At 25.3% G+C, this 26,204-nt stretch overlaps 1 protein-coding gene across 4 annotated transcripts in view; it reads left to right on the top strand.

Annotated features, from left to right (window-relative positions):
* LOC102681800 (matrix metalloproteinase-2) overlaps positions 1-26,204 on the top strand; it is a 119,405-nt gene that overhangs the window by 78,667 nt on the left and 14,534 nt on the right. For all 4 annotated transcript variants that reach the window (XM_006610460.2, XM_031508109.1, XM_031508110.1 and 1 more), the window contains 2 exons: positions 18,933-19,079; positions 23,046-23,188. In XM_006610460.2, coding sequence (XP_006610523.1) covers positions 18,933-19,079; positions 23,046-23,188 — 290 coding nt within the window. The remainder of the gene's footprint in view (positions 1-18,932; positions 19,080-23,045; positions 23,189-26,204) is intronic.

Raw genomic sequence — 26,204 nt, 5'->3', positions numbered from 1 at the left:
ATTTTCGATATTCCATTCATATCTATATAATTTACAAAATGATAAATATTTTTTCTAAATGAGGTTAGGAATAAATGATTTTTTTCTTAAAATGTATGATAGACGAATTCGACAAATAATCATGATTTTATTTCAATAAAATAGTTATCATTGCCTTTTAGAACACCTCAGGAAATTCGAACGGCGTCGTGATTTCCCCTTTCACAGTTTATGCCTCGAGGCTTTCGTCTCATGAATTAGAATTCATCGATTACCTCACGACGCGTGAATCGTTGCATATTCAACGTATTTCGATTAGGGATGCGTGAAATCGTCTTGTGATTTGAACTTCGGGATGATTCGGAAAAATTCGGATAGGATCGGTTAAGATCGGTTAAGATCGGTTAACTTCGGGATGATTCGTAAAAATTCGGATAAGATCGGTTAAGATCGCAAAAGTATATTTGCTTATGTATGAATTAAGATATTTCCCGTTCCTCTAATCTAAAAAATTTCAATACATTCTTGAAATTTCAACAATATAATATCGAAATCATATTTGAATTATTAATACGATGTTTATTAAAATATTTCGTCAATATAGAAACATAAATTAATTCAAAGCTAAATATAGGAAATTTATGTCATATTTCATGACATATTAATTATCTTGTACAATATTTACTTGTTGCATATTCAATAATATCTATATGATTTACTTAATCCTATCAATTTGCCCTGTTAATAATCAAATAATTAATTATGTGTTTCCTGTCATGTATCATTTTTGTATAGGAATTAAACTATTTGAAAATATACTTTGCAATTTTTTATTATTATTATTTTTAGAATTCTTGTGAATTCTTTGATTCTATGAAATATGTTAGTGACTTCAAACTTTTAACTGACAATATTACATATGTTATTAAAATACATATCTTAATGTTTTTCATTTTTATTTAATTATTATATTGATAATTATTATATTGATATGATTTAATTATTATATTGATAATTATTTTCCGTATATATGTAGTTCGAATTGTTACGAATATATATATTAAAAAAAATTTAAAAATCCTTTTTAAATTTTAAAATCACTGCACATCTAGAATCAAAGAAATGCAAAATTTACAACCAGGATTCTCTAAGAATTTCAACACGATAATGCAAAAGGATAAAACTCTAAGAATCCACGTCTCTTATATATAAATAATTCCAGGAAAAACTAGGTGGTTGAATTTTCGAACAAAGAAAAATAGAGGCGTATCAGACAGGAAAGGTGGAAAAGATATTGGAGGGCATCAGTTCTGCACGCGGTGCAGAGAAGGAAACCCTGGCATCTTTCCGCATCTTCCTGTTTCTACTATAGCTCTCCCATCTATCTCACCGCGTCTCCTGTTCCACGTTCTTTATTCAAGAGTCTCGATGGCGTTCTTCCTTTGATATCTTTTGTTTGGATGCCCTTGCCCTTGCCTAGGCGCGCAACCCTCCGGCAACGTCTCTACGAGAGAACTCTCTCGAGAAGTGCCTACACAACCCTCTTGACACAACCAAGGGTGGATACTGTATATTCACTGGACGATGCAGTTCCGTGCGTACATACAGATGGAACGTCTTGCATTTCCACAAGTGCATTGAAGGGTACAGGCCTGTGGCAACGAGAGAGAAACGAGAAGCTTTCGCGGAGAAACCAAAATGCAGACGAGGAGAGGAGCTTAGGACATACACACACACATGTATGCACACATATAAAGGGGGGAGAGGAGGAGAGATGTATGTTATGTTATTGTAAAGCCATGATACAGCAGCTTTCTGATAAACAAGAAACTTGAAAGCTATTGTCAAACTTTTAGCATTCATTTGTGCTATGTAGGAATTGTAGATTTGTTTATTTAATTCTTGAAGTGAGGAAGATTTATTAAATGGCATTGATTGTTGACAAATGATGTTTTCTATCTAGTAAAGGAATATCAATCTTCTAAAGATTTGTTTAATGGAAGTTGATCATTTGTTCAAATTGATTTCATATTCAAAAATTGTAAGTTTTCTTCAATTCTAGATTTTTAAACATTTTGAAAAAATTCAGATTTTTATTATATAATCTAAATAAGTTTAAAGAAATATGAAAATAAATAAAAATTTATTGAGTTAAACAATGATATGGATACAAAAATATTGTTAAAGTTTAATTGTTGTTAAAATTATTAGAATTATGTTTTACCTTTCTAATTTATTTCGCAAACATTCCTTTAAAGTCCAAATTCACATTGTCTATGAATTAGTCATTGAAAATTGAATATATTACAGATATATCTTATTATATTCACTAAAGAAAAGCATTTCATGTGGATTCTCAGTTCTCTCAGAACTTCAATATATAAGTTAGGAATGTATTATAAGCCATTATCCATGTATTAAATATGGAAGAAATTTTTCATAGTTACCAAATTTATTAGTCACTATCATCATCCTTTTTTTTCTAAATGTGACAGCGAAATAAGAATACTAATAATAAGTAGTAATAATAGAACCAAATTAGAGAAGTAAATAATAGAGAAATAATAGAGAAATAAAGTAATCAAGAAGATGAAATAAAATAAAAGAAAATAGATAATAAGCATAGAATATGTTGATTGATAATTAATTGATAGATAATTCTCAAATATTAATGCATCTCTGATTTACAATTAGTAAAAAATAACATAATCATATGTCACTTAAATAAATATATTTGGACAATGAAAATTAAGAATGAAAATAAGTTCAAATTTTCAGGCAGTAAAATAGTGTAAAAATGGTAAGATTATTCATTGCAAGTGATTCAAATAGTATAGGAGAATCAAATATTTGAGATTGAAGTGGATGTAAATATGTTCTAGAAGTTTTTGTTGCTGAAGTTGGTAAAAGAAGTTCGAGAAAAGAAAGAATATAAGAGTATAGGAATATATTATATGGAAGATTTAATTTTTGGGAAGAGTTTTGCAAAAAATCTTAAATTTTATTATTTTTATTCATGATAATTAATAACAATCAAAGTATTATAATAAAAATAACTATAAATATAAATATACATACAATTAGTTCTCTATTTCAATAAAAATCAACAATAATTGTCAAATTAATTCAATTTGTCAAAAATCTCTCCTATATTTTTAATAATTGCAAAAATAGAGAACTCAAAAAGTTCTTTATTAATAATAATTCTATGTCAACTTTATAAATAATCTTTTTGATCATAAATTTCTATCAAAAAAAAAAACAACAATATGTAAATATGTATATATAAAAACATTTTAAAATTTTAAAATTATTTTGCAGTAGCAATATATATTACAGCAATATATATTACATATATATTATAATATATATATATTTAAACAATGTATATAAAAGAAATTAATAGTAATCAAATAGAAATCAAGAAATCCTAAAGAGCAAATTATTCCAAAAACGAACTTTTCAACGATATCGTCGCTGGATTTTCTTTGACGAAAAGAATTGTATTTTCGATTGCTTGCTCAAGAACTTATAAGCTTTTACATGCATTTATATAAATAATAAGCCACACAGAAATGAAATGACAACAGGATGCTATGCTCTCTTTTATCTGTTGACATTTTCATTATCTTAACCATGAACAAATACTCTTTATCTGAAACATTATTTGTAACAAAGAAAAATTATTTTACTTTCATTGGATTCTTTTAAAGATGAAAAAAGAATGTATACGAAATATATATATATGCAACTTTTATTGAAAATTATAATTTAAAATAAATTTTTTAAATTTGAATTAGGTTAGATATTAAAAAATAGATAGAATTTCGTTACCTTAAAAAATTCTCTGTAAGTCATTATTATCATCTTTACAGTTAATATTAAAAAAAAAAAAAACATAATAAATAATAATTGCTTACCTCTTCTTCCCATTTTTCGAACGTATTTCATTATTATCGAATATCGAACGAATGATATTCACGGTCCGATGTTCATGGCTTTGAGTCCGCTACCATTTTCAAGCCCCTTTCACACTCGTGCTTTCTGATAGCAGTAACTAAAGCCGTCGCTAACTTTTAATATCTCCCCTCTAATGGTCCTTTCACCGGCGCTTAATCCAATTTTGCATTTTTACACGGCACTCGAGTCTCACCTACGCGCTCTCGAATAGTTAATTGCACTAATTGAACGAGATTCCATCGGACCTAGTGTACGTAATGTTCAGAGCTGGGAGTCGCGTTTTTAACCTCACCAGTATGCAGCTTTCATCGTACAAAACCGATTAAAAGTATACCTTTTATAAGGACATTGCAAAAAATGGGTTAGCTTGACTGTAATGGCCATCTAAATTAATTGCTAATACTTTTCGCGCCATTTTAATGAAAATTCCAAAGTTTTATCTTTTATTATAAATTTTTAATAGTAATGTTAAAAAAATTATGGTAAAAAAATTCGGAACTTGCATATTTTATAATAAATTATTGACGATTACTATAATTTTTTCATTGGTAATTCATTAATATTTTCGCTTAACCGAATAAATAATTGTAGATTTTCTAAAAGTTCATTTCTTTACATAAAAACATAACCTGTAAAAATTTTTCATTAATAATCAAATTCAAAATATTAATGCAACTTAAAGAATATCAGATTTTTTAAAAATCTATACAAGCGTAACTTAAAAAAATCTATTCATTAGAGGTTATGTTCAAAACATTAATATAATTGAGAAAGTATTTCAGGCCAAGAAATTTACACGTGATTATTTCCAACAATCAATGTATTACAATCAAACAAGTTTCTTTTAATCGTTAATTTTGCACATATTTGTTTTCTTCGATGAAACTCCGGTTGAACGAATTAGCTATGTGCTCGGCGTCGTTAAATTAATTATTCGCCCGTGAAATTTAATAGTCGAAGTTTTCGAACGTGCGTTGTTCCGTTGAGAAAATTGATTTTCGTAATCCTTTCATACTTTCCGCACTCATTTAATCCAATCTCATCGAAACCGAGAAATAAGAAGCGTTGCACGATATCGTCCGACTGTTTTTTAAGCTTTAATATAAATGTAAAAAAAAAAAAAAAGGAAAATAAAGATTATTTTTTAGTGCAACATAAGCTCTCGATTAAAAACTCAATTTTTATCACACCGTGCTTAGTTTCCTCGAATTATTGTCACGTTTAAAATTAAACAAAAAAAAAGAAAGTAATTTATCAATAAAACACTTTTTTTGTTTTATTTATATGAAAATAGAGATATACTATAAATGAATGATGAAAATGGGGATAATTGGTTTTATCAAATTATTGTCGAAACTAAAAAATAAAAATATCGAAAATATCGAAAAAGATTTAAAAATCATTCAATTTCGTAGGAGAAAAGATCAGCAATTTATCCGTTTAGACAACATGTTTGTTTTCTCGACTTTTCTATTGAGCTTTCCTTTCCTTTCGAGTAAACTTGTTTATTTCCTCGCTTTCAAGCATGTGCCGGCATTTGGTGCCTTCGTAACTTTCAAACGCGCGATTCCCAACTTCCGTCTTCGAAACTTGCGAGATTTTTCTTCCAAAAAAGCATACAATGTTCTTGTAGAAATTGATATTAGTCTGAAGTTAAACATCATATAATTTTCTTAATTTGAAGATATCGTATTTATAAAAAAATAAAATTATTATTATTATTATATTATATTAAAATTATTTTAGTTAAAAATTATTTAAAATGATTTTTATTAACATAAATCAAAAGCTTTTTTTATTATTTATTTTTTAAAATGTTGCTTCTATTTGGAAAGCTAAAATAAATTTTTTTTACCATTGAAAATTATTCAGATACTTTTTTTATATATTTATTTTTATTTTACTTGTTTAAAAAAAATTATTTAATTTAACAATCGTTTAATTTAAAATAATTTGAACGAGAGATAAAAAACAGCAAGAAGCTTATAGAATTAATTTATGAATAGCATTTCTCGTAATGAGAGAGTCCAATACAAATTACTTTAAAGAAAATGAAATCGTTGATGATTTTCAGAAGTTTGAAAGTTTTAAACGACGATAAGAGAAAGTGTCACGTTCAACTCGTTAAGTAATTAAAATGAAATTTTTTATTTAAAGAAATTTTTTATTTTGAAAATTGATATACAAAATGTTCGTTCTTGCAATTTTTTTATCGATTTGCAAAAGGGCAATAAAAAAATCAAATTATTAATCAAAAATATATCTAACAGCTAATTTTAAATTATTACAAAAAATAAATAAAATTTATAATTTTAATTAATGAACGAGCAATTAAATTATAGAAACTCGTTGATTCATTATAATTTTTTTAAATACACAAAAAAGAATTGAATGATTTCTTTGCTTTATCAGAATTCTTTGCTAAATCAGAATCGAATCATCTACTTCCAAGAGAAAAATTAATTTGCAATTTTACGACATTCGATTGGAACTTCTGTATATAACGACCTGTCACTCGTTTGGTTCATCAATTTTCGCATCGATCACTTTATCTACTTGTCAATCCATTCCATTTATCTACCCGATTGTCTGTCCATCACTCTCGATCAATTTATCATTTGTTTCGTCAAACGGTAAATCGAGGAAGATTTGAATCTCTATTATTCCGTCTAGTTTACAATTGATAAAAGTTTCATTTTATTAATTTATTGATATTTGAAAATATTTATATTTTCGAAAACATTCGTAATTTGCTAATAATTATATTTATTAAAATATTATATTGTTTCATTTAGTCATTAATCATTTTTGATCATAATATTCGATAATTTTATTCATCAGATCATTTTATTCAATATTATAAATAAATTTATACATATAAATCACATTTTTTAATATTCACTTTTATAATCGTACATAATCGTATGATATATCAATATATTATAATACAACAACAATAATTTTATTATTCTGATTAAACTCGAAATATATATTTAAATTAATAATATATATATTACAAAAAAATATATTTTTTTAATAACATACATATATTGTATGTTTTTATTAAATAATTTTATAATATTCTATTTTTTTCTCTATTTTGTCAATTCTTTTTAAATTAAAAAACTCTCTTTTATTAAATTTAAATTGATGTAATATATAATTTTTTTTAAAGTTTTAAATCATTGATTTTTAAAACATAAATTTATTCATGTCTATTTATTTTTTATAGGTTAGCTTTCAATATTCAACATTACGATATTTATTATATATACATATCTTATGTTATATATTTTTTTATTGTTATATTTTCTCAATAATTCTTTTTTAAATCGAGTATAAATATTCTGAAAGATTATTTTAAAAAGTTTCATATTTTAAAAGAAAACAAAGTCGAAACAAAGTAAAATATTTAACGAGATTTATCGAGCAAAAGAATTTTATTAGTTCCTGCATAAGAATCTTTAACTTGAAACTTCCTGGCACAGTTTTGTTTTAATTTCAATCAATTTTCATATATTTTATCATAAACTTTGTTCTAATTTCAAATTCATATATCAGAATTGAATATGAAAAATTGAGAATCATTAGCATAAAACATATATCGAAAAAAAATAAAACAAAAATACACAAATTGCAATATCAAAATCAAAAAATTTCATTCACATATCAAGAAACTTTTTCAGAAACATTGAAAATTCTACACAAAACATCCTAAAATCGGCCATTAAACACTTGACGATACCTATAACGACATCTATAGCAAAAATAATGGTATTAATCATATATATATTATATAATATATATAAAATTCAACATATAATATTAAAAGTTTTTCATTGACATCTTAAAAATTAAATATCCTAACCTAAAATTTTATATTTGGAGTCCATGACATCTTTAAATTTTCAAAATCCATTCGATTATTTTATTTAATTTTTTTATTTATTTTTATATTCTATATTCAATTTTTTTTTATTTATTTCTAATGTTTTTCTTACTTTTAACTTATTTAAAATTTCCACTACTAATAGAGATCGATTATAAAGTAATCAAAAAAAGAAAAAAGGAAAGAAAATTGAGAAAAATGTTAAGGTAATCACGAACGGAGATCATTAGTTGTCATGGTAGCCAGTATTCGTCTTCTGGCCCGTTAAACTCGTTGAAATGCGACGACATCGATTCAATTTTCATCGCGGTCATTTCAACCTGAACGAGTCAGATTCCGTAAACCAGATTCGCTGTTCACGATCGAAATCGGTTGTTCCATGGCGGCCAGTTTCCACGTACCGCTCTTCAATTGGGTTTTCCCGGAAAACCTGTTGGGAAATTCCACCGTAGGAGGAACGGATTTATGGGCGATGCGTGCTACTGAATTTCCTCTTCCCTTGGATCCGATCAAACAAAAAGGCATGAGAACCGTCAGCCAACCCACGATAACTGGGAATTAGCAGAGTCTTGGAAATGAAACTAACATGAAAAACAGAATTGCTTCGTTTCAAGAGCTTTCTCCTACGTTTCCATTTTTTGTTATTTAAATATTTTTTTTTTTTATTTGTTTTTTGGTTTTTATGCTATTGTTATTATTTATTGTATTTTGATTATTAGAAGAGATTTAGTAGTAAGAATGGTAAAATACTTTTATTTTTTAAGTGTAATATTTTTTATTTTCTCGATTGATATGATGGATGTTTATTATTTAAGTATGGTAAAAATTAAAGTAAGTCAAATTTTCTTTTTCTTTTTCCTATTATAGTGGAAGATATATAAAAAATCATAAATATTTTTTATACAAAAGGAATATAGGAAATTAGAAAAAAAATGTGTATATAATAATTATCTAACTTACATCTTATTATAGATTAAATTAGGTTATTTATAAACGTAATAAAGTTTAATTATGTTTTATTCTTTCCTTTTTTTTTAAATTGTCATTTAATCCTATATACTAGATTTTTCATATACTAGAAATAAAAATATACTAGATTTTTTAATTATAATTTTCAAAAGAATTTATTAAAAAAATTCTTTCAACAATATAGTTACAAATATCCACTTTTGGATTATTTTGTTAAATTATTTTACTATTCATATACGTACGATTTTTATTGCTGTTTTAATTAATGAAATAATTCTATAGAAAGTTTAAGAAAATTTATTTTTATGAAAAAAGTCATTAGCGTTTCATGAATTCACAAAGTTATGAATGTTGGCAGTAATTCTACAAACTTAACGAGTCATTGTTATATACACTACAAATTACACTACAAGTACAGAAATATAGAAATAACAACTATTCATTGTATATCTATTTAATAAGCAATGCTATCGTAACAATCAATTTTTCATGAAACGTGTAATATTTTCAAAACAATAAAATATGTATAATTCATCAATATTATATAATAATTATATTAAAATTCATTGTTATATATTTTTATTAATGATGAATTTAATTTTTTATTTGATTTTTAAAAATATTAAATACAAATACAATAATAAAATAAATACAAAATTTATATTTCATCAATTATATATTTTGAAATATAAATATCATTAAATAATTATTCTATGTTACACAATTAATTCCTTTAAATTCTCTTTAATGAAATTTATGCTAATTATTGTTATCGTTGTTAGTATATATACATATTGTGTTCCATTTACTAATAAATACATTTTGAGTTCGTTAAATGAACAGATTTGGAATAATGTTGACGTTTCTCTTTGTGATTATATATACAGTAATAACAAATGATATTTAGAAGTGTATCATATGTTAAATAACAATAATAAATAAATTTAATTCTTTGTAAATTGAATTTCAACACTTAAACTATTTCATTATTAAACTATTATAAATTACAAGAAAAATAAAACATTAATAATTATAAAATTTCTTTTTTATAAATTTAATTTAAATTTAAATAATATAAAATAATATTTTTATAACGAAAATATTAATTTTTCAAAAATTTTAGTTTTAATCTTTCTTAATTCCTTCCTTAATTCTCCGATTGAGTTTAATACTTAATATATTATGATACAGAAAAATAATAATACAAACTTATTATTAGTGTCAAAAACTAATATATACTATATTAGACTATTCATTCGTAAAATGATCTAATGCAATACAGAAAAATATAACGTTAATATATTTTTTAATTCTTGCCCATGTATGTGGAATAATACAGAAAATATTGTTTGTAACGTTTTTGCATAATAGATTCTGGAGGAATTCACCGACATGAACCAATGTGCTAATTAATTCTGCATGCTATCCCATTCGCGATCCGTGACCAGCATACGCTTAGTTTACTCATTATGAGACCAATGTAAATGTAAAGAAATTGATAAAAATCATATTCTTTTTTTAATCATTGGGGACATTATGATGAAAATAATAAAAATAATTTAATATCAAGATATTAATTTTTATAAGTTAAGAATTAATTGCAAAATTTTACTAAAATTTTTTCGTAATTTTTAGATAGAATGTTTAGAATGTTATATATATATATATATAATCTTTATAATATAGAATATATCTATTTTTTTTCTTTGCATACACATACACACACACAATATATATAAATCCACATAAACATCTGTCATAAAATCACGAATCAAAAAAGATAAATTCAATTAGATTAACTACAATTTTTCGCGAATGAGGTTAAGGAGTTCTCATGTGTCGTATAGACTGCATAATATAATAGATCATCCATATGTGTGATAAACAGTCTTTGTCAATATCAGGTGCTTTGTCGAACACAGGATTCCCGATATTCTGTAGTTGCTCGATGTCACGGACCGATTCACTCGATCCTCCAGAATTCTGCGAGTGTCGAGGCTCGTCGTTGACACCGAAGGTATAGAGCGTCGAATGCCACTCGGCTACGGGACGGCTCTCTATAATCTGTCGATCACACAGACTTCGGGGCCAAAACTTCGAGAGCTTTTTAACTGCGATTCGAGTGATTGGATTCGCGGTCGAGGGAATGCGAATTGGTCGAATAGCCAATGAGTGGAGAGTGGGGGAAATAGCGAGGGATATTCATCGACAGAGGTACCATCTATGTGATCGTAAAAACATCCAAAATAATGAAATAAGAATTATTTTTAGTGCCTTCTGGGTAGGACAAGTAAACGTTAGAAGTTTGAATGTTTATGAAAATCTTCCAATTGACCGCGTTTTACTTTGATAATTGTGATACTGTGATAATTGTTTAAATTTTATTACTTTTCTGTGTTATGTTTCAATATTTAATTTTGTATCGAATTGTAGATTATTAATGATTCATGATATATAACACGATATTTGATGAGATTAAAATTTAATAATGAAATTTTATTGGTTTTGTTGCATAAATTTGGATTAAATTTGAAGTTGAAATAGAATAAATTCATGAGGTTTTATTGAAATTTATATGAGTTTGAATTGAATTTGTTTATAATAGTTGAAATTTTGTTCGTTGTAAATCAATGACATTTTCGTATTTTAAAAATACCATTCAAATATACCATTTCAAATTAAATTAGATTTGGGTAAGTAAAGTATTAAGAAAAAAATTTTTCATTAGTTTATCAGATTTCTGTCAATCTGTTGCATATGTCTTTTTACGATTGGCGAAGTAAATCGATCTCCATGGACTTGGCCACCGTGAAAAAACTCATGTTGCTATTGGAAATCTACGTCGAATACCAATTCTGCAATCGCGTGCACACAATGTTTTCCGTTTCGTGGCGAAACGCAGTGCAACAGTTTATAGAATTTCTCCCGGAATTGGAAATAGGACTTGTTTCGCGTGATGTCGTTGAAACAGTTTCCTCTTGATGCTTATTCGACCAAGACAAAACGATAACGGAATGTGGTTTTGTTGGAAAATTTCAATCGACAAAAGACATTCAACTGTCTGTTTGATATTTCGTTTAACGTGACAAATTAGTATGTTGAATTTTTCTTATTTTATTTAGAAATTCAGACTATGTTTCGTTAATTTTGTTTCGTACAATCGTTGGAAAAAATATAGAAATTAAAAATATACATAAATAAATTCATTAAAATATTCTCAATATTTATATTTAATTTATCATTTACAAATTATTTTTTAGAATAATAAAAGAAGAATAAAAATTATAAAATAAAATTTCCAAATATTTATTTATATTTAAGAAACGTAAAAATTTGCATGAAATTATTAATTACAATATGTAACATATTGAACTTCATACTTCAATAGTGTAGAAATATAGAATTAATGAAAATTTGAACAACGGATACATCATGAATGTAATTATTACAAGTCACCGAATTTCAATTATTTTATTTAGCGACATAACAGAAACTTGGAACGTGATTTCTATGAATAAACTTCTGCAGGCAACTATGGATTATATATAGAAGTCATATAAAATCTTATCTTCTCTTCATCATAAGTTTGATAGTTAAATAAGAAATTTAGAATATTGCTATTATTATCTAAAATTATATTTAATTATGTAAAAAAGACTTTTATTAAAAAATTTTGTTAAAAAATTTTTATAATTTTTCTCTTGAAATATTAGCTTATTTTTGTAAGCCATAAAAATATATATATAGTCATTTTTATTGATTGTTATGTATCCTCTTTCTTCTATTTTCATTTTTATGAAACTTCATTATTTTCATTATTTTCTATATTACTGAATAATAATATATTATTTATATAATGAGTAAAACAACATTAAGAAAATTTTGCTTCAAAATGTATAAAATATTCATTTCATTTATAATTTATATCATATATTCAATATTATATATATATATATATACTCCATGTGTTACTGATTTAAAATTTAAAATAATCAAAGATATCTAAATTTCAATTTCTTTCCATGAAATATTTAAAATGATATCATTAACCTATTATAATATTTTATTTATAATATTGGATTTTATACAAATGAATTTTTCAGCTTATTTCGTTTTTCTTTTTTGTTTCTTATTTACTGCGCATCGTGTATAATCCGTATCAGAGAAACGCAAATTTTGCGATAGCTAGAAAAGAAGCAGGAATCGCGCAGAGCAGAAAATTAATATCGCAGCATGATGTATTGTTTCATTTTCTACTTTATTTCCTTCGTTCCAATTCGTGCGAGCTCATGAACGCTCAACCATTTTGTTTCGCAGCACGATTTCAATTCACTCTTTCGTTTTGCTCATTATTGCTGAATTCATACGTTGTTTCCCTAGTTTCAAAAAGAGAGTTCATCTTTCTGTCGCCATACTCCATAGTTTTATCATTATTTTTTTTTTGTAACGTCAAATTTTGTTTTTCATAAAATTATAATGTAATAATATATAAATAAATTAATAAAATAATAATAAATATATTTAAAAATTGATAATTTACATGTTTTTTTCAAAGTTTGCACGAAAATGTTGTACAAGAAATATAGAATATAATAGATTTATTTGTATTGCATTTCGTTTTTTAAATTTTTTTCATTTTTGCAGAAAAAGAATTAATTATTTAAAAAAAACTTGTATCTATTAAAAATATTTTTTAAGACTAATAACTAATAACTAAATTTTTTAAGACTAATAATAAAAAATAAAATGTAAATGAAAATAAAATAAAATGACTAAAATTTTAGAAATAAATATGACATAATTATTATATGTATGAAAAATTTTTTAATTTTCAAAATTGTTTATGAAATATAATTATAGAAGTTTATAAAATATGAATTCGTAAAATATAAATTCATTAATGTAAAATGCATTGATATTAACATAATTAATCCTGTCATCGTATTGTTCTCGAATCTGAACAGCTTATCAAGTGATAAAAAGAATATTTCTTTTGTTACTGAATATTTTTTTCATCACTTGGATATATTTCGTGCGTATATAACTACAAAAGTAAGAAAGAAAAAAACTCGCAAGTGCGCATCTCATTGTTCTTGAGATCCCATTTTCTTCCTTTTTTTCGTCTTTCCTTTTTTTTTTTTTCCTTTTTTTTCTTTTTTTCCTTTTTTTTTCATGGTGAAGACACGTCGAAGATGAAAAGGAGAGAAAGCTTGCGAGAAATATTCCACAAAGGAAAATTATTTTCTTCTTTTCTTTTTTGCGTGATCTTCGTCGAATCGAACGTTTTAATTATGGATTCATTTAAAATTGCTTTTATACTCCCATTCCCTCTAAAATTTTTAAATGACTATTAGAAGATAAGAAACATTTAGAATATTTATAGATATATATCTTATATAAATATTCTTTCATTTTAATTTTGTAAAATTAAAAGTAAAAATTTATGGATAAAAGTGCAAAGTTTTATAATCTTATTAAAATAAAATCTTTGACTCAAACAAACAAACTAAGCAATTTCGTTCAAGTATCTCGTTTTCTTAATTAAATTATGAATTTTCTAAACTACTTGGTCATCGTCTATATTTTTAATGCAAATCTTATTGTCAATCAAATTGTAAAACATTTTTTCAAAAAATATTAAGAAAAAATTGCAATTATCTATAAATGATAATTAATCTATATATATAAATAAATTAGGTTTACAGTCTTTAATGTATAAAGATTTTAATCATATAGAAAGAACAAGATAAGGATCTAAACGATGAAGAAAGTTTGTTTTATGGATGAAATACAAACTCCTTTTTTATTATGTAATTACTTCATAAAAACTTTCATATAGTTTGACTTTATGGAGATTGATTGTTACTTTGCTATGGCAAGATGTATTGCAATTTTCGCATTTAGTGTGTTCGTATCCATCTCGTCACATCTTACCAACTCGTTTCAAACTTTCATTATGTCAGTCTTTTTTCAGTCCTCCTTTGATCACGTTGATGCAGCCACGTGCTCTTTATATCTCTCATCGCCTTTTTTTTTTTTTATCTTTTATGTAGCATATTCGAAATTTGTACTTTTGTTGACATTCTTTCGTTATATTTAGAATTTCTAATTGTACGAGTAATTGTATGAGTTCTTTCAAACTTAAATTAATCAACTTCTAAACAATAACAACATAACAATTTTCTAAAAAATTTTTCATTTTAAAAGTAATATAACGTTTATTTGTATAATAAGTTCTTTTCGCTATATTTTCGAAGGTCTTTCTCATTTAAACTCAGTGAAGCGAATAATTTCACATCAAAACAATCATAAATTTCTTTAAATGTTTTGAAATGACAGTTCTAAAACATTTAGAAACGTTCTAACACAGAGAAAAAATTTCGTTACTTGCCTTTCTATATGTTCGTCATTATCTATAAAGATAAAACGAGCTCAAATTTCATCTCTTTAGCAATAATATATTACTAAAGTATATAAAAATAATATATAATATCTATTCGTGGTCAATTTCAAGTTGTGGAACTTATGATGAATACTAAAGATAATATTACTAACGTATATTTTTAATGTAAATAGTTTTTAATCTATTTGTTAGAAAACAATTTATCTATATTTCATAACCTATATAATACTACTTTGTATATTTTTTATAAACATAATAATTCGAAAAAGAAAAATTTATATTTCTAAGTTAAGTAATTTAATATTTCTTAAAAAGTAAGTTTACATATTTAAATTTTTATAAATATATTTCCTTATATATTCGTTACATATTTTCCTTATATATTCGTTATATATTCGTATCAAAATATCTTAATCTTCATTTTACAATTGAGAAAGTCTAATCTAATCTTCATTACATTCTCGATATATCCAAGTTTGTTCTTGCTTTCATCCAATTTCTTTGTAAAGTTGGACTTTGAAAGCAATATTTTGATCAAGATTTAGCGATCGTGGAACACTGAACGCAATGCGCCGTTGTGTCTCGACATGTCGACTCATAGGCACATAACTGCGTATCTGCATTGCCTGCGGCCCTCCGTGTCAGCTTTTTAGTCTTTCACTCTCATGTACACGAAAAGGGCGAAACTACCATTCGAAATTCTCCAAGCTACAATACCCAAGTGTTCAGACAAAAAAAGCAAGTAAACCCGGTTCACTTCGATGAATAGAGATTCGTTCTCTCAACTCTGTTTCGCTTCCTAATAATCTTTCCGTTAATTCCTTCTTCTAATTAGCTTTCGATTCACGGATAGGTTTAATTAACGACCAATTTATTCGTGATTCATCTTAAGATTAAAATCGAAATAGATTTTAATTTGGATTTGACAAATAAATTGAAGAAAATCTTAAATTTATGAAATATTATAACAATGGATATATAGAATGTTTTTTCTGAACGAATAGTTTCGAATTATTATATACGCTTCATATCTTATAGAAATAAATTCACGTCAATGACATTTGTAAACGTTTTCCACAGCTGATATATATATATATATGATTTCTATTGTATAGAATGTCAAAGTTTACTCATGTAGTAGAACTAAAAAGATGACGGTTTTTCTTTATCAACATCTGAATTATTGATTAAATACAGCTTGTTTCTCTAAAATTTTAAAATAGAAACAATAGAATATTTCCTGGAATATATTGATTTTATATTTTTTGTTTTATTCTTAAACTCTTTTTTTGTTGTATAACACGTTATATAAGATTTATCGATTTCTCTTTTCATTTACTATCATTAAAGCATAATAGGTCTACATTCTCATCTATCATTCATTCATATATGCCTTTTATACGCTAATGACTCAAATATTTGATAAAATATTTAAAAAAAAATTATTTTGATAACAAAAAGAAAAAATGATTAAATAATTTAATATTAATTATTTACGAACAGATAATTTGATAATTATTTGAAATTCTTTATAAGTCTTTTAGGTTATGTCTTGAAATAAATAAACTATGAGGCAATTATAGCGATCACATTTTCATTTAACCTAATTAATATAAAATCATTAAAAAATAACATTCCTCGTTCTATTATTATTGCTATAAAATATGAGAGTATAATTATATTTAAATAAATAAGAAGAAACGATTAATTAAAAATATTTGATCACAAATTGAAAGCCGTTGTTTTAGTTAATATCTGAACGTTATCTGAACGTTTCGAGTCTTATTATCTGAACTATTTCGAAACTTCCGAACCAATTATCCAGTCGAGAAACTCGAGCATACTTGAACAATTCATACTTCTTTTTTAAATTTCTTTTACCAATATAATATTTATTATCACTATAAATCTTCTATTAAAATTTTTAAATCAGGTGAGTTTTATAAACGCGTGATGTATAGAAATAAAAGTGTTATCAATAGATTGTTTTCAACATCAGCGATTTCTATCAATCCTGATTAGTGGTTGATGGAAACGTTTTACAAGATAAATTGTTTTTGTCGTGGTTAAACCCCGGTCACGCCGAGTTAAATGAGGGGATTATTGCCATTGATTAAGAGCAACGCTGATTGCGAAAATTACAACGCGCATTCAAGTCTTTGTTTTTACTGTTAACACGAACACCTGAATTTATTAAATTAAAATCAATTATTAACTATTTTTCTCTATCAAAAAAATATATTTTTATAATAAATGTAATAAATATACACTATTATAAATACATTAATTTAACAAAAAAAATAAATAACAGAATCAATTAATAAGGAATTTTCCTAAAAAATCCCTAGAAAAGTTAGCCAATCGACGAACTAATAAAAACCATTATTTTAAAAAATATCGACTTTCATTCTTTCTAGTAAGTATATATATATAATATAATATTGTTTCGAATTTTTCAATTGAATCAGATCATCGATTAATCGATCGATTCCAAATCAAAAATATATCTAATACATAAATATTCAATCGACAATTAATCTTTTTTCTCTTCTTTTTTTATCGGTTTTTTTTAACGAATGAAAAGATGAATTCAGCGATATAATGTTTGCCATAAAGATAGATCGATCCATCTATAAGACAAACAGTTCTGCGCGACGTGTAATCCTTTTAGGGGATGCTTCGGGCATAGCCTGTTTGCACGTTCTTGAAATGTTCTCGTTTAAAAGCCGGATGATGTTAATTATCTAAGCGGGGTGTACATGTAGTGGGGGGTTGCAGTTTAAAGGTTGGTTTTTATAGCTTGCGTCGTTAGTGTCGCGGGTATCAGAGGATATCCGGTTTCGGTCGATTAAAGGGAACCATATATCGCTGAATCCAACTAATTAATTGCTTAACCTTTCGAGCTTGAAGCGTATTTTCTTATAATGACTCGTTAATATTCACGCCTTTCGTACATTTATGTAGAACTTTTTTTTTAAAGAATGATCTGAATTATTTCAAAGTCGTGTTATAAAGATTATTGAATTTATCAGTAATAGTGAATTATAAATTAAAAATAATTTAGATTAAGTTAAAACTAACTATGCTACATACCATTCAGTACTGCCCACATTTTTTACTGAATAAAATATAAAGAAAATAGAATATTGTCTAAAATATTACGTTTATTTTTATTTTTTAAATAATTTAAAAATTAAAAAAAGAAAAAATGACAAAGAAATATAAAATTGAACAAAGTAAATAATTATGTTTTTTTCGAGCTTTCGAACATTTATACTTTTCAAAAATTCTCTTGACTTATCGAGTTTACAATTAGAAGAAACTTTTCCACTTTTATCTACGCCTAATCGGAAACTGCGTTCCACCCGCTCAGTTCCTGATTTCCCACAAAGTGGAACATAATTCCAGTAATTTCGCGAAATTTCCGCGTTTCGTCGATGCAACAGCGGTTCACTCCCCCTCCCCTTATTACTTTCCTTTCCACTCGGGAATAATTTAGCTAATTTCCTAAAGCTTCATCTCGCTTCGACAACGATTGAATCGTCTTCCTTTTCATCGTTCTCTCGCCGGAAACATTTCCTCCGGTTTGCCGGCGTGGTTATCGGATCGAAGGCATCTCTCGAGGAGGGCCGATAAAGAGAGCGGACAAAAGCGTCGTCCGCCGCCGATCGATTTTTCGCCGGATTCTCGTAACGATTCTCCTTTCCTTCTTTCCTTTTCTTCTTGTTACAGCCTGAGAACCGAGCAACCGAGTGGTCTCGACACGGGCGGCGTTCGCTTCGAGCTGAGCAGGGCTCTCGATCTGTGGGCGAGGAACTCGAAACTCACCTTTCAGGAAGTTAACAGCGATAGAGCGGATATTCTGGTTTACTTTCATCGGTGAGTTATCTTTTTTTCTTTCTTTCTTTCTTTTTTTTTCTTTTTTATAAATCCAATAATTCTAATATGATAATGATTGGTTGGACAGTAATTGTTATAATTGTGATTCAATTTGTGAGTACGATATATTTTGTGCACACATATGTATTACTTTTATTAAGAATTGAATGGATACAAAATTGAAAGTTTTACGATTATTAATAGGATTAGATTATATTTAAATTGTTAAAATATTCTGAATTTAATGCTAATTTTATTTATCCTGATTTTTTTTATTATCTGAAACTTAAAATAAATTTGCTCGAAATAACAATTTAATAAATAATTTATATCTATTGTAAAATTCCTCCAATCATAGTTCATATGCTTAAAGTAACATTAATCAATTTTTTAAAAATTTTGTGAAATATTAATTTTTTATTCGTTTCGAATCTTGCTAAAATTATATAATCTTTAATGATAATTTAATTGTAAAGTAATGAAATTGTTGTATATCTATGGTTACTACTACCCACGCTCAAAAATAGGAAAAATATTTTTAACTTTATTCGGTCCCGGTCACGTTTCCATCTAATTTATACATTCTATTGAGATATTAACACAAGTATTATTGAGATATCAATAATACTGACGCGAATCAGGATGATAATTTGAATCCCTCTATAAAACTTGAAGGGAGAAAACAAAGAGAGGGGAAATAATGTGAACGGACAAAGGGCGGGATCAATAGCTCGATTCACGGGCCTCCTTGTTATCGGGAAATTTATCGCAATGACGCAACTGGAAATGAGAGTACGATTAAACGGAAGGGGTTTATTTAAAATCTGCTATTTGCGCGAATTGTTCCGCGGTCATGAAAGTTATGTACTGGTGAGCGTTTATACGTTCGTGAAATATGTCTGGATATAAAAAGAAACGACAAAATAAAAAAAAAAAATATTCAATTTAAATAAGATTTAAAATTGTTTTATATTATGGTCAGGATCAATTTACATGATAAATTATCGAATTGTAATATCATAAATTAATTATAATTAATTATCAAGTGACAAATTATAGGTTATGAATAGGTTTCTTAAAATTATATAATTTTATATCGAATGGAATATGGATATAAAAAGAAATGAAAAAAAAAGAAGAGAGAAACGTTCAATTTACACGATAAATTATTGAATTGTAATATTATAAATTAATTATAATTAATTATCAAGTGACAAATTATAGGTTATGAACTCGTAGATTTCTTGAAATTATTCCGAATAGAATAAAATAGAATAAATTTTTTTTATTTCATTATTCAAGTCTGTTCTACATATATTGAAAAATTTATTAAAATATTAACGAGATAGCAATTTATTGTATGTCAAGTTTTTTGATATATTAAGATGTATCGCTTGACATATTTTGCATCTTTAAAGTAAATCATTTTTCTTCTCTAAAGTTATATCAAAATCATAATTATTTTGCAAAAAAAGTCTCGATTATATCCTACTAGAATAATCGAATTTCCAATACTTCGCGATATAAAAATATTTAAAAATTTTATTGTAAATAAAGAAAAACTAATTAAACTCGAATATTAATAATTATTAAATGAAAGTAATTTTTAATAATGTATGAAATCAAATTAAATAAATATAGTAAATAAATATTTTATTTTAGAAAGAAAAGTACGCTATTCCAATATATCGGTTTCATATATATGTTAGATATTTACATTTTTATTGTATAAAACTCATTTATCTAACTCATTAGTTTTCCTATAGTTTGTAAGTGACGAGAAACTATTATATAATGCATACCTAATTTGTGTGCAACATCTCGCATATAATATCTATGACGCATATCAGACTGTGCTAAAGTCTTCAACCGATTATCGATCATGTTCATGTCAGTAGCATAGTTTGTTTCGAAAGTTCATGTATCTTGATCAACGTTTCTTTTTATAACAAGTTATAACTTCTTCATTAGATTATCGATATCATTTATTTTTGATAGATGTAAATTTTATAAAAAGTTTAATTTATTAATTATACTATATAATTGATATAATAAATAATTTTTAATTCTTGAATTGTTTATTCATTAATTTTATTCTTCGTTTTTTATTATAAATGTTGAAATTCAATAATTAAAAATAAATTTTTAATTTTAATAAATAATTTATTTAATAATTATTTTATAATTGTACTTTTTTATTATGAAACTTGAAAATAAAATTTTTTTATCGAATGTTTTCTTAATATCACTAACCGAAATAAACAGACTGTCTTTGTAATTCTTTTGAGATTGTAATGCTCAAATTAATTCTCCTGTTTCGATTCCGATTATTATATGTAAAATTAATATTGAAGACCGATTCTATTAATAGAAATAAGTGTTGAAATTAAATGATTGCAAAAGATTAAACTTTGCCTAAGAAGGTAATAATAATAATAATTGCCATTTTAATTTATATTATTTATTTTAATTCTTTCTTAAGAATCATTTTGTCTTGATAATTAGAAAATAAAAATAGTGTTGCATTTTTATTTATAATTGATTATTTCTTAAAAAGAATAATTATTTTTTTTTTTTAAATAAAGATTTCATTAATTAAAATATTCATTAAATAAAACATGCGTACATATACTTGAATATTTATAATTAATAACCTCTAAATAATATTTGCATACAAATTTAGGTTATATTTTCCTTAACATTCCAAAAAGCATTTGTATTTCTTTAATTTCAAGAGCTTGTTTTGAAATTTATCTATATCTACAATACTAAAACTAATTTTGAATTAAGATAGCAAGAAAGAAGAAGAAAGGAAAGAAAAAAACGATTCGTTTTCTTGATTAGCCATCCGAATGGTGCGATATCAGTGGCGTATCGGCTGTCTAGATAATCGACGAGTGCTCGTGAATGGAATTTAATTACGGCCCACGATATAGCATATTTCATTCCAGTTCTGTAGAAAAGGCAAATTAAACGAACCGCAAAACTAAGCGATAGATTGTGCATTATATGTCCGAAATACCATAAGAAATTAAAGATATAATGTCTAAATAAACAGAATATAAAATATTCTGTGACATGAAAATATAACTAAATAAATATAACTAAATTTTTTTGTTAAAATAAAATATCATTCCAATATATGTAATATTATTTTTAAATATTTTTGATTAATATTTGTTTATTAAATTTGAAATTTTATAATAAATTTTATTATTATATCATATTACATGAATATTATATATCAGTTAGAAATATAAAGAAGTGTTTCATTCTGGACCTGCTAGAGGGATTCAACAGCAGCACCATCTAGATTGTTCATATTCCAGTCACCATGATAATAATGGCATCTTAAATGAAAGAATGCGTTTGTGGAAATAGTTAAGTGAATAGTTTGTGAAAATTGTTTTTTGATGTGAATTAGTGAAAAATATAGAAAAAACACTACAATATGAAAGAAATGAAGGTAATTTTATCATGAATTGTATAATTATAATTAATCAATTATGAGTTTCATCATATAAATGTAATATATGTACTTATATGTATATATAAAACTAGTATTGAAAGGTTAAATACAAACTATTTATCATGGATTTTATGATAAATTTGCTTCAAGACCCAAACATCAGGTTATTAAATACATATCCAAAAAGAGAATTTTTTCTTTTTTGCAACAAAAGTACTATTTTTCCATATCAATAAATGTGAAATTTTTTATCAAAAATTCTCTCTTCACACTTGGACTAAAAATTGTCCAAGATATTGATAATTCTACACATACCAATTGGCATTTATATTTGTATTTAAGAAACAATCGATATGAGAAATTTAAATAAAATCATGATTGAGAAATGATAGGATTTTTATTTGGATTAATATTAATGAAATTTTAAATTAATATTATAAATTATGTATATATATATATATAATCAACACTAATAGTGATATTCTGTTCTGTTTCAGTGGCTATCATGGAGATGGATATCCATTCGATGGCAGAGGCCAAATTCTAGCACACGCATTCTTTCCTGGCAGAGATCGAGGAGGAGACGTACATTTTGATGAGGAAGAAATATGGTTGTTGCAGGGCGACAACAATGAAGAAGGTAAAAAAATATAATATATCACATTTTTTCTTTTAATGTATAATCAACTTTATTATTGTGCAAAATGATTTCTAAAATAAAATAAAAATATTTTCAATAAAAATTTTATATTTTTAGATAAAATTATATTATTTCTAACCAAAAAACGATAGAAAATTTGAATTATTATTAATTAAAGATAAATATGTCATATTGTTTTTATATTCTATTAAACTCGTAAATTCGATGAAACCACAACTTTTTAATTCGGAATATCTATTGAAATCGAGAAGTTAACAATGAAATTTCAAACTAATGATTCAAACTCGTTCAAATATCAAAAAGTAAATACAACCTCTCTAGTATTATTCGCTATAACAATAAATCGTGAAATTTAAACCTGGATTTTATAACAGTGACGAGAGAGAGATATAAGAGAAAAGTTTAGAGGGATTCGCAGATGAAAAGAAAAGATTCGTGAACCGAGAAATTTTCGCAAGAGAAATCGAGCCCTTCTCGCTTTTTGGCAATTCGCCAATTCGGTCACCCCGTGACCGAAAGAAGAAATAAGAGGATGACGATAGAAAGCGTTTCTCTATTCCACCATATATGCCTTATCGCTATTCTCGATCGATAACATTGCTTATCATTTTGAATTTCTAGAATCTAGGAACATATTAATTTAACGATAAATTTTTGTTAAAAAATCGCTTATGGAAAACTTTGATATATTCTTTTTTTTAAAATGAAATATTATTCAAAATTTTTGTTCTATTTATTTTTTGAAAATGAAATAGTTAAATAGTTAAATAGCTTTTTATTAAACTAAATTTTTTTTTTTAAAATTCAGAATTTATCAGTATTTGCAAATATTTTTTAATATTTTTTTGGAAATTAGTGAAATTAATGATATAAATATTCGATATAATATAGCATTGTTAATAGGAGAATGACGTAGGTGAATAACAGGATAATTATGTTAATGGGATGCAAGGCTAGCAGAGAATGAGAGCTAAGCCAGAATTATTAACGAGGCCAATCGGAATTACACCAATCACCTATCGAAATTGGACTATGCGTAATAATCTGTATGATATAGGAAATAGATGATCGATTCTGATTAATCTTTTTTGTTTTTCTTTCTATACTTGTGATATCATTTAACAACTATAACTCGTTTATGAATATGATTTAATATATGATACGAAATATTGTTATCTAGCTTTGAGAAAATTTTTATTTGACGTTTTTATTTGATAAAAATGAAGGAAAACTTATTGTTTTTTTATTTTATATTCCTAATTTCAAATTTAAGTTTCAAAATGTTCTATACTAGTAATTAATAATGTAATAATCGGACAACATATTCAGGAAATTGCATGAATTTACTCTCATGTAATTGGATTCAGAATTATACTCTCACCTCGAGAATCATTGGCGAAATTGTTTGTTCTCGCTTCAGTTTGATTATTTCTGTTGTGTGCATTACATTGTGTTCACATGTATCGTGAAAGATATTTATCTTGTATTTGCTAGATTATTTATTGTCATATAAATTTTTAAAAGGAAAAGTATTATTTGCTATATATGGTATTTTCAAATATTTATAAAAATTCGAAATAAATTTAATCGAGATCTGATATTTTAAAAGAAAAACAACACTAGCTTTGAGATATTTTAACAAAAATTATTTTTTAAATAAAAATTTATTTAGAGTTATATATTTTACATATATCTTAATCTAATCTTTAAGAGAAATAAAATTTTAATTTTAGACAATAAATTTATTATATTTTCTGTTAATCAAATATTATTGGATAATGTTCGTGCATACACTTAATTGAAAAATTATCGAGATTCGAATAATAGAAACTAAGGAGCCTTTCACAGACGATATGTAGTGTTGGTGTCAGTTATGAATTGCTAATTTCATCGCTGACACATCCCGTCGAGAATCGTAGGACGTTTGCAAACGATGAGAAGCCGGAACATCACGATTTGCAAATCCATTGGAAAATTAGCATTCTCCTCGAATAGTCTTGACAGAAATACATCTTGAATACGAAACAATTTGAAATTCTATCCAAAATAATCGTGTTTCCGGATATTTTTATCATGATGAATAAAAATAAATACGCGAAGATTGAAATATTCTGCCTTTTCATTCAATTTTAAAAATTTTATTTTATAATTTATTACAAGATATAAATTTATTTATTTCATTTATTATAAAATAAATTTAAAGTGTATATAATATAGATTTAAATTTAATCTATTTTCTTTTTCTTTTTTATATTATTAATAAAATATAAATATGATTTTCGATATATTTTGTAACTATTATTATCGTAAAATATTTTTTTTTTATTTTTTTTTTTATAATTGAAATAATATATAAAAAATATTTAGAAATTGTTTAAACTTCTTTCTTGTAGTAAAATTTCGAATGAATTCATATATAATATCAAAAACCTATGTTCGTAACTATTATGGATTTGATTATGACAATAAATAAGAATCAGAAAATAGTATGATATTTTATGGATGAAACTGATTTAATTTTCTGCTTTGTGTATTCGATAGAAAATATAACAAACGACACGATAATTTCGATCAAATCCCGAATAAACGTTATATATACGTTAGCGTTAAAATAATCGTGAAATATTTTTGGAAAAATTAATTCCAAAAATTGGTATACAAAAATGTCGTCTAACGCAAACTTCGTATGCTTTTATAATTTAATAAATATGCTAACATTTTTATATACTAATTTTTGTGTTTTGTTTTAACTTCTAGAATCGATCCTTCAAAGATGTTCATATATTAACACTTTATATATATTTCCAGACAAATCACACATTCTATATCTAATAACTACTTCAATAATAAGACATAATGAAATGATTTATTGGCATCCATTAAAATATTTTTTTATTTTATTTTATTTCATTTCTTAATGTTTAACAATTTGTTTATTGAAAACTTAAAAACTTTCTGCAGTATCTAAAAATATAAGCTTCGATTTAGTGTAGAA

Source organism: Apis dorsata, unplaced genomic scaffold, assembly GCF_000469605.1.
Source record: "Apis dorsata unplaced genomic scaffold, Apis dorsata 1.3 scaffold_74, whole genome shotgun sequence".
NCBI lineage: Eukaryota > Metazoa > Arthropoda > Insecta > Hymenoptera > Apidae > Apis > Apis dorsata.
The sequence above is the reverse complement of the archived record's forward strand: the minus strand, read 5'-3'. Positions and strand labels throughout refer to the sequence as shown.